A 15834-nucleotide genomic window follows, 5' to 3' on the forward strand; every position below is an offset into this window, starting at 1 on the left:
ACTGCTTGAGCCCAGGAGTTTGAGGTTGCTGTGAGCTAGGCTGATGCCACGGCACTCTAGCCCAGGCAACAGAGTGAGACTCTGTCTCAAAAAAAAAAAAAAAAAAAAAGTACTACCACCAAGTGGTCCTAAAATCAATAGACTCCTGTGTCCTTGAGGCTACTATCCAACACAGGAGACCTCCAGAAAGAATCCCAGTTCAAAATGGCTCTCATCTCCCATGTGTGCTCCTTGATATTCAATCAAAAGTCATCAAACCCAGCCAGTGCTTCTTCAGAAATGAACATGTCCTTTCTATAGTCCCACTGTCACCATTCTGGACCAGGCCCTCACTACCTATGTCTAGATCACTAGTGCTGTTACATTAGTGGTCTTCCTAGATCTCAGTCTCCTTCTTCTTCAGCCTGTCTTGGGTACCAATGTACACCACTCCATCTCTCTGCTCATTATGCTGTAACATACCAAGTCCAAACTCCCCTAATAATCAAGCCCTGATATACAGAGCCAACTTCATTTCCTATTCTTTCCTAACACAAACACACCCCCCCTTCTCTTTAGTCAGATGGGTTTCTTCAGTGTTCCTCACTTACATTTGTTTGTACCTCTTTTTGCTCAAGTTGTTTCTCTATAGTGGAATTCCTCAACTTTTCTTTCTTTTTTTTTTTTTTTTTTTGAGACAGAGTCTCACTCTGTTGCCCAGGCTAGAGTGAGTGCCGTGGCATCAGCCTAGCTCACAGCAACCTCAAACTCTCGGGCTTAAGCGATCCTACTGCCTCAGCCTCCCGAGTAGCTGGGACTACAGGCATGTGCCACCATGCCCGGCTAATTTTTTTCTATATATATTTTTAGCTGTCCAAATCATTTCTTTCTATTTTTAGTAGAGACGGGGTCTCGCTCTTGCTCAGGCTGGTCTTGAACTCCTTACCTCGAGCGATCCTGCTGCCTTGGCCTCCCAGCGTGCTAGGATTACAGGCGTGAGCCACCGCGCCTGGCCCTCAACTTTTCTTTATTGGTCCTTTTAGGTTCAGTTCAAGCTTTCAGCAAGGCCTCCCTGATTTCTCTTGCCTATAACATTTCCTTTTCTTATCCCCCCTGAATTCTTATTAGAAATAATAATGGCTAACATCTGTTGAGTAATTACTATGTGTCTAGGACTAGTGTGCCTACGTATCTTACTGGATTCTCACAGAAACCCTATGTATCTATCCTACATTTTACAAATAAGGAAGAGACTGGACTGAGATCACAGTGAGTGGCTGAGTTGGGGATTGACCTAACAGTCTCCCTCCACAACCTACACTAGCAACAATACTCTGCATTGGCTACCTATCTTGGTCCAAGTCCCCACTTAATCAATATCTTCTATGGACATCCAATTATTTCATGTATACTATTTTAAACAGTGAGTCACCTTTTTGAAACTGTTTCTCTATGACACTTTTCCCATTGCTTAACATTAGTCCTATGGAATTTATTTGCTTTCTCATTTAAAGATGGAGGCAATTCTGCTACCCTCTGCATAAATTCAGACCTTGGGTGAAGATGGACAAAAGGCATCGGCGTTTTCAATGCTCTTGCCTCTACTGATAAGAACCCTACTGGCTCTTTCTTAGGGTGTTCTTTTGGTCTTGCTTCTCTATGAGGCATGATCCCTTAATTTTTAAAATAGGTTACAATCCTTGGGGAGAAAATTGCAAGCTGCTGGCCAAAGAAAAAGTCATTGTGAAAGCTTACTGTTAAATCCACAGTGTCCTACAGATCTAAGATTTGGAATTATCAGTGCCTGTCACTTGTAGAAGAACACACCAAACCTGACCATAGGACATTTTGGAGTTTCAAACAGGACATGTAAAATTCTAGAAAACTGAGTTTAAACTTTCAGGGAGAACAAAAGAAGTGATGACAGAGTTAACAAAAAGCAGGCCTCCAGTTGGACTGGGGGTAACATTACTTGCCCAAAGTACCTAAAATGACTACTTATGTGGAAATTGAGGGCTGATGTCCTACCCAAAAGACAATACCTTGAGTGGCCCAAGCCTGAGCCTGTGGTTCAGCATGAATTCATAACAAGGAGGCCTATGTCATGAATCATTTCATAGCTACAGCCTTAACATTTACATTTTTTCCTAGAAGTCTCAGTGGCAATGAAACCCGATTAACTCTGGTTCTTTTGAGCTCACAAACAGTAAGAAGATTAAAGCCCAAGCAGACAGGTTTACAATTTAATTAAAAAAAAACAAAAACAAAAAACAAAAAACATATTTACCCTGTCTCTACAAAAAATAGAAAAATTAGCCGGGTGTCGTGGTGTGTGCCTGTGAGTCTCACCTACTCAGGAGGCTGAGGCAGAAGGACTGCTTGAGCCCAGGAGTTTGAGGTTGCAGTGAGCTATGATCATGCCACAGCATTCTAGCCAGGGTGACAGAGCAAGACACTGTCTAAAACAAATAAACCAAAACAATAATAACAACAACAATAACAACAACCCCAATTTAGTGGTTATTTATCCTTTAAATGGATTAAAAGAGGTGGGAAATCTGGGAGGAAAATAGAATAAAAATAGGATTCTATTTAGAAAAATAATTACACAGGAAAAAAAGGAAATACATATCAGCTAATAGGATAAAAACAAGAGAAAACTAAAAGTTAAGAACAAGAGTAAGAAAACTAAAAAGCAAGACAGATGTATGGTTATCATCCTATTTGACAACCAAACACTAAATCCACTGCGACGTGACCCGGCGGGGAGGGCTGGGGAAACAATGCTCCACAGTGGGTTAGAGATGACACCTATATTTAGCAAGCAGGTCTATGGAGCTCAGTGAGACATCCTAGAGAAAAACAAGTAACAATTAATTAAAGGACTAGAGCAACTGACTTAACTAGGAAAAATTAAAGCAAGTAAATCCACAAAGCGTGGCCCAGCAATGACTAAGGGGAAATATATTAATAGTCAGCACCTTCATGCAGTTGTAAACACCAAGTTGGGCGGGCATAGGGGGCGGGAGATGAGAGTGGAGATGGGTGGAGGGGCCTGGCTATATAGGTCAATGAGGAAGAGTTTCAGGGGACAAGTGAATGAAATGGAAAACAGGAAAATTTCTAGAGGAACAACCGGAAAAAGTTGGACCAACATTGGAAGGTGGAGCCTTCTTCTCCCAGGAGAATGGGGGGAAGTTCAGTCCCTTAGGGGGAGGGGGGGACTAAAAGCTGACCCATGGGACAAAGAACTTCTCACATTGCTACTAAAGGACAAAGGCTCCTTCCTCATTCTCTTTACATGTAACCATATAAAACAAGTCTGACACAGAAACGAAAAACGAGGCTGTTTATAACAACCCCTCACTAAACAGAGTCAAATGCAAAGATAACCCTACTCCAGGGAGAATACACAAAGATCAACACAGACAAATAAGGGGCAGCTGCCATTCATCATCTGCTAAAATCATGTTTTACTAACAGAGCGGGCCAGATGGACCGCCACTATTTACAAATACATGTTTACATATGCATTCTCAACCACAAGACATTATTTCTGACATTTGCAGGTTGACTAACCTCTTCCTTGTCTATAAATAGTTCTGGGATCTCCCCAAACTAAATAAATCTCAGGGCAAAAGAAAAATGCCAGACAAGCAGCTAAACCCATTGTTTCTCTAAAGTACACACACACACCCCACCCCCTCCCATAATTTGAGTTTATACAAAGCATAAACTAGGAATTAATTTCAATCTTGCTGTCCTATTTTTGGAAGGAATATTCTAGGAGCTTCTAATTTACAAGTGATCCCTAGGCCGTTCCTCCCTGCAAAATTAAAGTATAAATTATTTTAGAATTCAGAGCTTTTCTCTAGAAAAAAGAATTTCTACTTCTATTCTTCTAGCTGTGAGTCAGGGGCCTAGGCCCACTTTGAGGCTTTGTGTCTGGCAGGAACTCCTTACCCCCACAGGGCAAACTATGTGAACCTTGTAAACATGATACCTATCTCCCCCTTCAAATGTGCTTATGTTTTTGACTATTCACATGAACAACTAGAGGAACTATCCCTTAAGAAACCACAGACTGAGATAGGTAAGCTAAGAAGAAGGGAAATACATTTTAATATAATGAACTTATGCCAGACCTCCCCAGGTGACCTCATCTAGTCTGATGGTCTCAAATATCCTCTACAACCTGATGATTCCAAAATACATCTTTGGCCCTAATCTTCCTCCTGAACTTCACTGCCACTTAATGTCTGATACCCCTAACTGATCTTTCTGCTTGTACTTTTCTCCCTATAGTATTTCATCTCCCCCCCTTTCCAAACAGAAGCCAGAGGGATGTATTTAAAACCCAAGCCAGATTAGCCAGGTGTGGTGGGTGCACCTGTAGTCCCAGTTACTAGGGACTGAGGCAGGAGGATCATTTGAGCCCAGGAGTTTGGGATGTAGTGAGCTATGATGACGCAACTGCACTCCGGCCTAGGCGACAGAGCGAGACCCTATCTCAAAAACAAAACAAAAACAAACAAAAAGAACCAATCCAGAACATGTTACTCCTCTGTTCAAATTCTTCTAGTTGGACCCCCATCTCAAAGCCCTTACCAAGGCCTACTAAGATCGCACACGATCTGCTTCTGCAACACCCATCTCATAACACTCTCGCCCTCATTGATTGTTCCACCTACTCTGGGGTCCTTGCTGTTGCTTGACTATGCCAAACATGTTCTCACCTCAGGGCTTTGCACTTATCTTCTCTGCCTGGAATGCTCTTCTTTCTGCCAGATACACGCTTGGCTTGCTTCCTAACTTTCTTCAGATATTGGCTCAGATGTCACCTTATCATAGAAACTTTACCAACTCATATAAAACAGCACCCCCTGATTACTCCACCACTCCTTACCTGCTTTATTTTTCTTCACAGCATTCATATTATTTTTTTCCATTTGTTTATACTCTGTGTCCCTCCCACTTCTCACTAGAAATGTAATTTCTAGTAATTATGAGGACAGAAATGGAACTTTGTGTCACTGCATGCTGAATTCCTAGAGCATAAAACAATGTTGCGCCCTTGGTGGATACTCATTAAACGTTTGCTGAATGAATGAACGAATTACCAAACTGTTACAGGCACCAGAAATACAGACTTATGATACTTCCTTCCATTGATGAGCTCAAAGTCTAGTATGTAAAATAGTTACTTACAATATGATTAACTTGAGTGGCGGGGGGGGGGGGCGCCTAGGAAGGAATGCTGACACCAGAATGGCATTATAAAGAGCAAATAGAAGCTTACTATGTGAAGAGGAGGCTCACAGGAGGAAGGAACACTTTATGCAACAGTGTGTGATATGGCATGGTGTGTTCTGGAAACTACAAGTCAATCATTATTTCTGGAACAAATATTTTGGAAGGGAAAGTGGTATGGCAATTAGGCTGGAAAGGCCACAAGTGAAAAGCTTTGTATGCCATGCAAAGCTTATACTTTACTTTATTCCATAAATGATGGAGAATCTCTGAAGAGTTTTAAGCAAAGGAGAATATAAACAAACTAATGGAGTAGCAGCATAGCAAAGAATGCATTTGGATTAACAAGTATAGAGCTGGGAACTGAGACTGGAGCCCAAAAGATCAGCTAAGAGAAAGTGATGAATCTTGTACTCACAGGGAGAGTATGACTATGCTGGAACTGTATAAAATGCTTAAAAAAACAGAGCAAGAACCAAGAAGAAGAACAAGGAGAAAGGCAAGTTTCTACTATCTGATATGGCATCAAGTGAACCACTACATCAGAGAACCCACAAGAACACTACCTACCACCACGTGACAACCTTCCCATAAGATGACAGAGGCTGATGATGTGCATCTACCCAGCTATGCCTCCAGCGAATCTCAGGCCCTGAAGCCCTGCCCCATCTGATTAACTGACTGAAGAGGTTTGGATGCCAAGAAAGGCACAACTGAGTCCTATGACTGATATTACAGAATCCATAATTTCAGATAAATAATTTTACACAATCTGTTTTTCATTCTTGAAGGCAGGCAGTGTTCTATGGCATAGTAAGGAGAAAGAGTCGACGTATCATAGGAGTGGAGACTGGGAAACAAGGGATGTGGTTTCAGCTTTGCTGCTGTGAGTCTACTTAAGCCTCCACAACTCTGTACCTCATTTCTCCATAGCCCTACCGAGTGAGCATCTTCCTCATACTTGTGAGGATTTCGATGCTCTGTATTTCACAGACAAGCATCTCAACAGTCACAGTAAGTGCCATTTTTAGAGGCATGTCTTTTGTAAAACGATTTCACACTTATGCATTTTTAAATCTCAAGGTTCTGCAATTGTTATTACGTATATCTGAACACTTGAGCTCAGGAGTTTGAGGCTGCAGTGAGCTATGCTCATGCCACTGCACGTCAGCCTGGGTGACAAAGTAAGATCCCTGTCTCTTTAAAATAAGTAAATAAATAAATAATAAATTAACTAACTAAATAAATTTGAATCCTGGGAATAATTCTGAGATTCAAAAGTAATGTTCTTTTCTTCTCCCTTTCATACACTGAAGGATTACTATAAGGAGATTGGGTATAAAAGGATAGATAATTTGTCAAAATGTCTTTTTTATCTTTGAAATTACCAATTTTGTTGCTCTCTAATCGCCTTTTGAAGTTTAGGATACAAAAAACATGAATTTTCCCGGTAATGGAAGAATGCATAAGAATAATGAAACAATCCTTTCTGATTTGTTCAATTACATTAATAGTTCCTAAAACAAATCTGATTGGATTTTTTTTTTTTTTTTTTTTTTTTTGAGACAGAGTGTCACTTTGTTGCCCTGGCTAGAGTGAGTGCTGTGGCGTCAGCCTAGCTCACAGCAACCTCAAACTCCTGGGCTTAAGCGATCCTACTACCTCAGCCTCCCGAGTAGCTGGGACTACAGACATGGGCCACCATGCCTGGCTAATTTTTTCTATATATATTTTAGTTGGCCAGCTAATTTGTTTCTATTTTTAGTAGAGACGGGGTCTCACTCTTGCTCGGGCTGGTCTCGAACTCCTGACCTCGAGCGATCCACCCGCCTTAGCCTCCCAGAGTGCTAGGATTACAGGCTGAGCCACTGCGCCCGGCCTTGGACTGATTTTTTTTTTCCAGTCTGTTTTCACTAATGTATCCCAAGTATCAGACATATATGAGGCATTCATGAAACATTTGTTGAATGAATGTGTAAAAAACTTATTCGAAGAAAATGGATCAAAAAAGTCCCAAAGGAAAGCTAAAATGCTTCAGTTCCAGTGAAAGCACAACTATAGTATGTTTTGTTTTGTTTGTTTGTTTGTTTTTTTAAACAGACAGGGTCTTGCTCTGTTGCCCAGGCTAGAGTACAGTGGCGTAATCACAGTTCACTACAACCTTGAACTCCTGGGCTCAAGTGATCCTCCTGCCTCAGCCTCCTGAGTACCTAGGACCACACGTGCACACCACCATGTCCAGCTAACTTTTTATATTGTTTGTAGAGATGGGGTCTCGCTCTGCTGCCCAGGCTGGTCTCAAACTCCTGGCCTCAAGCAACCCTCCTGCTTTAGCTTCCCAAAGTGCTGGGATTACAGGCATGAGCCACCATGCCTGGTGCAACTATAGTCTCTTAACACAACAAAAGGCAAAGAAAAAGAAATAAAAAGTATGTGACAACGAAGCAAAGGATAAAACAAACTGAATGGCATTTACAGTAGAAAACCTGTACCTCCAGTGTACAATGGTCTCATTACTTACTGTATCTGCAGCAGTGAGATTGATACCCAGTCCTCCAGCTCGTGTGCTTAACAGGAACACAAAGATATCATTTCTGCAGGAAAAGGAGGGATATGTTAAGAGGAAAAACTGAAAAGGAAAAATGGCATGTAGCAAAAGAGAGAGATCTATGAATATATAACACAGAGTCTAGGACACTGTACAAAGCTGCTCTGTTGCTTAAATCAAATGATGGATGCCATCTTCTAATTTCCAGATAACCTTTTGCTGCCTACTAATGTCTGACTGATAGACAATACAAATATAGACATGAAGTAAACATAACAGAAAAATATGTTACCACAGAAATACAGAACTCTCTCTACCCAATAGTCATATTTTTAATAAGTCAAAACATTCTTAATTCATACAGAGGGCCAAATAAAACAGTATTTCCCGGTTTCCCCCAAGAATCATGACTTCCAATAGCTTGGGAACTAATGACTACTATTTCTTTCTTTCTTTCTTTTTTTTTTTTTGAGACAGAGTCTCACTTTGTCACCCGGGCTAGAGTGCTGTGGCATTAGCCTAGCTCACAGCAACCTCAAACTCCTGGGCTCAAGTGATCCTCCTGCCTCAGCCTCCCAAATAGCTGGGACTACAGGCATGTGCCACCATGCCCGGCTAATTTTTTCCATATATATATATATATACACACACACACATTTAGTTGTCTTTTTTTTTTTTTTTTTGAGACAGAGTCTCGCTTTGTTGCCCGGGCTAGAGTGAGTGCTGTGGCGTCAGCCTAGCTCACAGCAACCTCAAACTCCTGGGCTTAAGCTGATCCTACTGCCTCAGCCTCCCGAGTAGCTGGGACTACAGGCATGCGCCACCATGCCCGGCTAATTTTTCCTATATAGATTTTTAGCTGTCCAAATCATTTCTTTCTATTTTTTGGTAGAGACGGGGTCTCACTCTTGCTCAGGCTGGTCTCGAACTCCTGATCTCGAGCGATCCACCCGCCTCGGCCTCCCAGAGGGCTAGGATTACAGGTGTGAGCCACCGCGCCCGGCCCATTTAGTTGTCTATATAATTTCTTTCTATTTTTAGTAGAGATGGGGTCTTGCTCTTGCTCAGGCTGGTCTCTAACTCCTGAGCTCAAAGGATCCACCCACCTCGGCCTCCCAGAGTGCTAGGATTACAGGCGTGAGCCACCATGCTGGGCCTAGATCAGTATATTTAAATTGCAGTTCACACCTATCATGAAAACAGTTTAGGGGATCTGGACTGCATTAAAGCAATAAATTAATAAAGGAAAAAAAAAGATTAGAAAATATTCAAATGCATCACAGGAAATAAAGCTAAGCACTGTTTTGTCAAGTTTCAGATACGGTATACAGGTACTAAATCACAATGTAAAATGATTTTATTCTGTGAGTTCCAGTAACATAAATAAAGAAATAAAATAAAATAAAGAAACATATTGACATCAGGATGCTCCCATCTCTTCAGGCTATTCTTCCTTGGTAAAGTCACTTGACTGTTGAATGCCTATTTCCTGGACTATAAAATGAAAATGCTCTGAATACAGTTGAAGTGACTAAGTGATGACACATCAGTGTCAAATATGAATATCAGTGAAGGAACTATTTTGAAATAAGCATCCTGGTTAATCACTAAGCTGGGGAGATTTTAGTAGAAATCTGCTCATTATTTTTATTCAATTAAACACAACTTTCTTAGAGGCAGGCATGGATAACAGAACATGTCTGCAGGTCTCTCTTACCTCATGATTCCAAAAGCTTTGTATCCCCAGGAAAAGTTCTACTAGTATATCATTGAATTTTATCATGAAGTTTAATATTTCATAATTTTACTTATTTGATTTATAAAATGTCATCTTTTATGATTAAACCATACAGTGAAAACCAATAAGTTGAAGGGTGCCAAATATATTGATTTTGTTTTTGAGACAGAGTCTCTCACTCTGTTGCCTGGGCTAGAGTGCCGTGGCATCAGCCTAGCTCACAGCAATCTCAAACTCCTGGGCTCAAGAAATCCTTCTGCCTCAGTCTCCTGAGTAGCTGGGACTACAGGCATGTGCCACCATGCCTGGCTAATTTTTTCTATATGTTTTTAGTTGACCAGCTAATTTCTTTCTTTTTTTTTTTTTTTGAGACAGAGTCTCACTCTGTTGCCCGGGCCAGAGTGCCATGGCAACAGCCTAGCTCATAGCAACCTCAAACTCCTGGGCTCAAGCAATCCTACTGCCTCAGCCTCCCAAGTAGCTGGGACTACAGGCATGCGCCGCCATGCCTGACTAATTTTTCTATATATATTTTTAGCTGTCCATATAATTTCTTTCTATTTTCAGTAGAGACGGGGGTCTCGCTCTTGCTCAGGCTGGTCTCGAACTCCTGAGCTCAAACAATCTGCCGTCCTCAGCCTCCCAGAGTGCTAGGATTATAGGCATGAGCCACCGCACCGGGCCTCTAGTTTTTTTTTTTTTTTTTAGTAGATACGGGGTCTCGGGGTCTCCCTCTTGCTCAGGCTGGTCTTGAACTCCTGAGCTCAAACAATCCTCCCACCTCGGCCTCCCAGAGCGCTAGGATTACAGGTGTGAGCTACCACATTTTGATTTAAATGGAAGCATGGTATCTCACAGGTCCACAGAATATTTAACCACAAAAAGTCTTCAAATGAAAACTGATTGAGTTTCTTTGTTTTCTGTTTTTGGTAGAAAGGGGGTTCTTGCTCTTGCGCAGGCTAGTCTTGAACTCCTGGCCTCAATGAATCCTCCCACCTTGGCCTCCTAAAGTGCTAGGATTACAAGTGTGAGCCACCACAGCAGGCTCTGATTGAACTAGTCTCTAAAGAATAATCCCCCCTTCCCACCCTGGCATTGAGAAGATTGCTTTTGTTCCATATATCTTCCCTCCTGCTTTGGTAAGTACAGAGGCAGGGGGTCAGAAGTTTCTCTTGTGGTACCTGTGTCAGAGCTGACAGAGCCACCCAATGGCTGGGGTTTTTCTGGCAATTCCTTAAAGGAGCCCAGGATCTGAGCATGGGGTAGGGGTGGGGGTAGAGGACGGTGGGGGAGGTAGAAGGCAGTTGAGAAATACAACAAAAGAAAGGATAGAAGCAGAAAGAGGGGTCATTTCCATAGTTTGGACAGCCAGAGAGCTGAGTGTCCAGATGTTATAATCACTTACAAATAGGGACTATATACAGAATAATACCAGTGAAAGAAATGTAGGCAAAAATAAGTTAGTAGAAAAGCTTAGAAATATAATGGCTTCTTCTGGATATCAATTATGTATTAAGAAAATACCTTCTGATGATGAGGTAGATGGTATGTAGCAAGCTTTGGCTACATTCAATGTAATTTTATCATAATGGAAAGAACAGATTGTAGAAATCTTGCATTGTTATAATCAAATAAATTAGTTCATATCCTAGATTATACTGCTGTATTATTTATAAACAAAAACATCTAAATCAAACTGCTAACAAGTTCCTTTCTACTTAATAAATCTAGTATTAGGGCCAGGCATGGGGCTCACTGCATGTAATCCTTGCACTGTGGGAGGCTGAGGCAGGAGGATCACTTGACCTCAGGAGTTCGAGACCAGCCTGAGTAAGAGCGAGACGTTGTCTCTACTAAAAATAGAAAAAATTAGCTGAGCAACTAAAAATAGAAACAAAAAATTAGCCAGGTGTGGTGATGAGAACCTGTAGTCCCAGCTACTCAGGAAGCTGAGACAGGAGGATCACTTGAGTTCAGGAGTTGGAGGTTGCTGTGAGCTGGGCTGATGCCATGGTGCTCTAGCCTGGGCAACAGAGTGAGACTCTGTCTCAAAAAAAAAAAAAAAAAATCTAGTATCAGGCTGGGCATGGTGGCTCATGCCTGTAATCCCAGCACTTTGGGAGGTCTAGGCGGGAGGATCACTTAAGCCCAGGAACTTGAGACCAGCCTGGGCAACATAGTAAGACACCCATCTCTACCAAAAAAAAAAAAAAATTAGCCAAGCATGGTGGCACATGCCTATAGTCCCAGCTACTTGGGAGGCTGAGGTAGGAGGACCATTTGAGCCCAGGAGTTCGAGGTTACAGTGAGCTATGATCAGGCCACTGTATGCAGCAGCCTGGCAACAGACAGAAACCCTGTCTCAAAATAAAATAAAATAAATCTAGTATTGATAACGTGAATTAATGTTTCAGGGGCTCTGACTGAACAGAAGAAAAAATACCAGAAGGCTGGGAGGGAAGTGGAGGGGACGGGTAAATTCACACCTAATCGGTATGGTGCACACTGTGTGGGGGATGGGCATGTTTATAGCTCTGACTCAGGTGGTGCAAAGGCAATATAGGTAACGTAACCATTTGTAGCCCCATAATATTCTTGAAAAACAAAACAAAACAAAACAAAACAAACACAAACCCAGAAGGCAAGATGGTGGTTTGGGTGCCCTCTAGGGGGCTGAAAAGGAATCTCAACCTAGAGTCTTTGATGGAACAGTCCTTAAGAGACCAGGTTCTGGGTAGTCTGTAGGGCGGCCTATGAAACCATACAGCAAAGACATGTGTAGGTCTCACTCTCATTCTTCTTTAATGATCCACTGAGGCTTCGCTGCACCAAAATACCCAAATAGTGCTAGACACATAGCTGATAGCTATAAAGGCTTGTTGAATGACTGAAAAAGAACCACAATTAAAGATGACACTAGAGCTCTATAATACTCTCAGCAAGGAAAAAAAAAAAACCCACGCAGTACTCACTTTCTCTTTTGTTTTCCAAAGAGTTACCGTGAGTGGTCAGATAATGGGGTGGGGATCCATTTGGTAAAGGTCATGGTGTAAGAGGAAGGGAAGCAAAGGCCAAGGCACCATAGAGCAAAGACCTTGTTAATGGTTTTTAGGATCACACATTGGTCACATGTTCTGAATGTTGCCCAGTCAGGACATCCTGGCCAAACAGTCTTTAGTCTCAGTCAGACTTTTTCCTGGAAGGATCCCTCATAAATAAATCTTGTATGATGGGAATGTAAATGGCTTTTTATAGGAGCTCTTGTTTACTCTGGCTGACCCTTGAGCCACGGCTTTCCAGTTGAAACTACAATTTTTTCCTTTGATGTCTTTCATTAATAATATGAAAATATTTGGCAAGGGATGCTTTTTTGTTTTCAAAAACACCTGTCTTTTTCTCTATATTGGGCTACTGCAGCCACTCAAATTTTAAGTTGTACTGTACTGTTTTCTCCCCATTTGGAGGGGTCAGATTGACAAGTTTCTGGTCAGCAGAGGCACAGTTCAGATTCTGTACATGAGAAGTAAGTAAATTATTTCTGAGCCATTATTCCAACTCTAAGCATCTAGCTTATAATGTAGGCAGGGATCAGAAAGGAGACTTTAATTTCTTCATTTTGCCTAATTTTAGACAGAAGGTGTTAAAACAATGGTTACCCAAATGTTCACTATATACACAGTCACTGCTACCTAGGAAATTCTCAGTTGTAGGATGTAGAAGCTCAAATAAGGTTTCCTAATAAGAGCTGTGCAAAGTGAGATATTTACTAACTAGATTTAGTACAATTTAATGGTTAAAATACCATTCTTTCAGAGATAAGCTTTTCAAAACAATTATGCACTACTGGGATTGCCCAAATAAATCTGCTTCATAAGTTAAGTGGGAGATTTTAGAGGTAATAAGTTAGATCCATTTACTGATTTTTTTAAACTGCAGAATACACTGAGACCTGGATCTCATAGCCCAGTTTTCTGGGGAATTGGGTCAGCTAGGAGAACAGTTATAGCTCTACAGCTCAGAAGCCCAAATCACTAGAAGTCAAAATACTACAGCTGTGGTTGGAGTCTACAGCAGTAGAAGTTTTCCATCAAGCAATATGACAATACGCATAGAGTCTTAAATGTTCTTATCCCTTTAGCTAGTAATTTTCCTTGTTTGAATCTATGTTTGAAAGTAGGCCGGGTGCGGCGTCTCACACCTGTAATCCTAGCATGCTGGGAGGCCGAGGCAGGCGGACCGTTTGAGATCAGTTTGAGACCAGCCTGAGCAAGAGTGAGACCCCGTCTCTACTAAAAAAATGGAAAGAAATTAGCTGGACAACTAAAGATATATATAGAAAAAAAAAATTAGCTGGGCATGGTGGTCCGTGTCTGTAGTCCCAGCTACTTGGGAGGCTGAGGCAGTAGGATTGCTTGAGCCCAGGAGTTTGAGGTTGCTGTGAGCTAGGATGCCACGGCACTCTAGCCAGGGCAAAAGAGCGAGACCCTGTCTTCAAAAAAACAAAAAGAAAGTAATCTAAAAAAGTATTGATAACAAAGATTTATACACAAAGATATTCACTGAACATTTTAACAGTAGAAAAGTGGTATATATACCCAGTGTAATGGCATTTTGGTCATAAAAATGATTGAAAAGACTTTTAAATGATATGTGAAAATATCATGATATAATGTGAAGTGGAAGAGATCAGGGCACAAAATCCTATTTACAATATGTTATCAACAGTGTAAATACAACCATATACATAACACTTAAGACTAGAGGAATAGGCCAGGCGCGGTGGCTCATGCCTGTAATCCCAGCACTATGGTAGGCCGAGGCGGGTGGATCATTTGAGCTCAGGAGTTCGAGACCAGCCTGAGCAAGAGTGAGACCCCGTCTCTACTAAAAATAGAAAGAAATGATTTGGACGGCTAAAAATATATATAGAAAAAAAAATTAGCCGGGCATGGTGGCGCATGCCTGTAGTCCCAGCTACTCGGGAGGCTGAGGCAGGAGGATTGCTTGAGCCCAGGAGTGTGAGGTTGCTGTGAGCAAGGCTGACGCCACGGCACTCACTCTAGCCCGGGCAACAGAGTGAGACTCTGTCTCAAAAAAAAAAAAAAAAAGACTAGAGGAATATATCAAAATGTTAACAGTAATGGGATAGTGGTGGATTTTTATTTTCATCTTTACATATTTTTCAAATTTTTCTCAGTAGGCATTTCATGGTAATATATATGGACCTCAATTCTTACTGAAAAAAACAAAACATTACTGTTAACAAGATCCTCAAATGTATGATATCAAATATACTAGTGGAAAATAATGCAAACAGTACTAGGTGAAAGACCTATTACTTAATGGCTCTTGTCATAACACACAATGCATACCATCCCATACCAATGTGTCCACACCACAGACGCACTGGCATAACTGGAGAAAATACAGTCTATACATCTTGCATATAAGATTCTTGTCAATCGGAGGTCTTAGGTTGGAGTAGGTAAGGACATGGTAAAATACAACTCACTGATTTCAGAATCAAAAAAAGACAAAGATCACCTGATACGCTTTTTTCTCTTTTTACCATAACAATGTGGTGTGTTACGTGGCACTGCTGTGCTTATTCATGTTTCAAATAATCAATTTTAGGATCTGTGGATAACTTCTGCTAGGTGAGAAGCTAGGTCAGGCTATCCACACAGCTGCTCCAAAGTAGCAAACTGAAATAGGTTCAAAGTAGATCTTCCCCTCCATTGTTGTTCAAATAGCTACTTATAATACTGGTGTATAGTTTTAACTTAGGAGTTAGTGGCCTAATGGGGTACACACTGTAAACAAAAACATCAGGATATATATCTCCTTATCTGTGCTCCATTGTAAAAAATAGCATAATAGCAAAAATTCTTAGTCAGAGGGCATTCTTTGTTCAGTTATGGATGTGTTTTGTGCTAATTTTACATGTGAATTACACCATGCTTTAATACTGAAATGCTTTAAAACAAATTAAAAATTGTAATATAAATACAAAAGGCTATGTACTTAATTTTCTCCCCTAGAATTCAAAATATTAACAGGCCACAAAATTAAAGGGCAGAAAGTCAAAATTGTTCTGATTTTCAAACATTAAGATCTACTTTATTCCTCAGTTTTCCAGGACTAAGGAAGAAAATAAAGATGGAGTTCAGCAGACCTGTCAATAGCGGAGCTTGGCTTTCTCCTCGGAGAGAGGGGTAACAAGACTCTGCTTACTACAAAGAGAACGTGCACTCAGGATAATTATGGCTCTATAAACCATCAGCATTCAACAGGTGGTACTTGAAATTTCATAGGCTCA

At 41.1% G+C, this 15834-nt stretch overlaps 1 protein-coding gene across 1 annotated transcript in view; it reads right to left on the reverse strand.

The window, feature by feature from the left end:
* The window catches only part of INO80 (INO80 complex ATPase subunit), a 115680-nt gene that overhangs the window by 11232 nt on the left and 88614 nt on the right, over positions 1–15834 (reverse strand). The window contains exon 29 of the mRNA XM_045536394.1: positions 7751–7823. Coding sequence (XP_045392350.1) covers positions 7751–7823 — 73 coding nt within the window. The remainder of the gene's footprint in view (positions 1–7750; positions 7824–15834) is intronic.

This window comes from Lemur catta, chromosome 1 (genome assembly GCF_020740605.2).
Source record: "Lemur catta isolate mLemCat1 chromosome 1, mLemCat1.pri, whole genome shotgun sequence".
In the NCBI taxonomy this organism is placed as follows: domain Eukaryota; kingdom Metazoa; phylum Chordata; class Mammalia; order Primates; family Lemuridae; genus Lemur; species Lemur catta.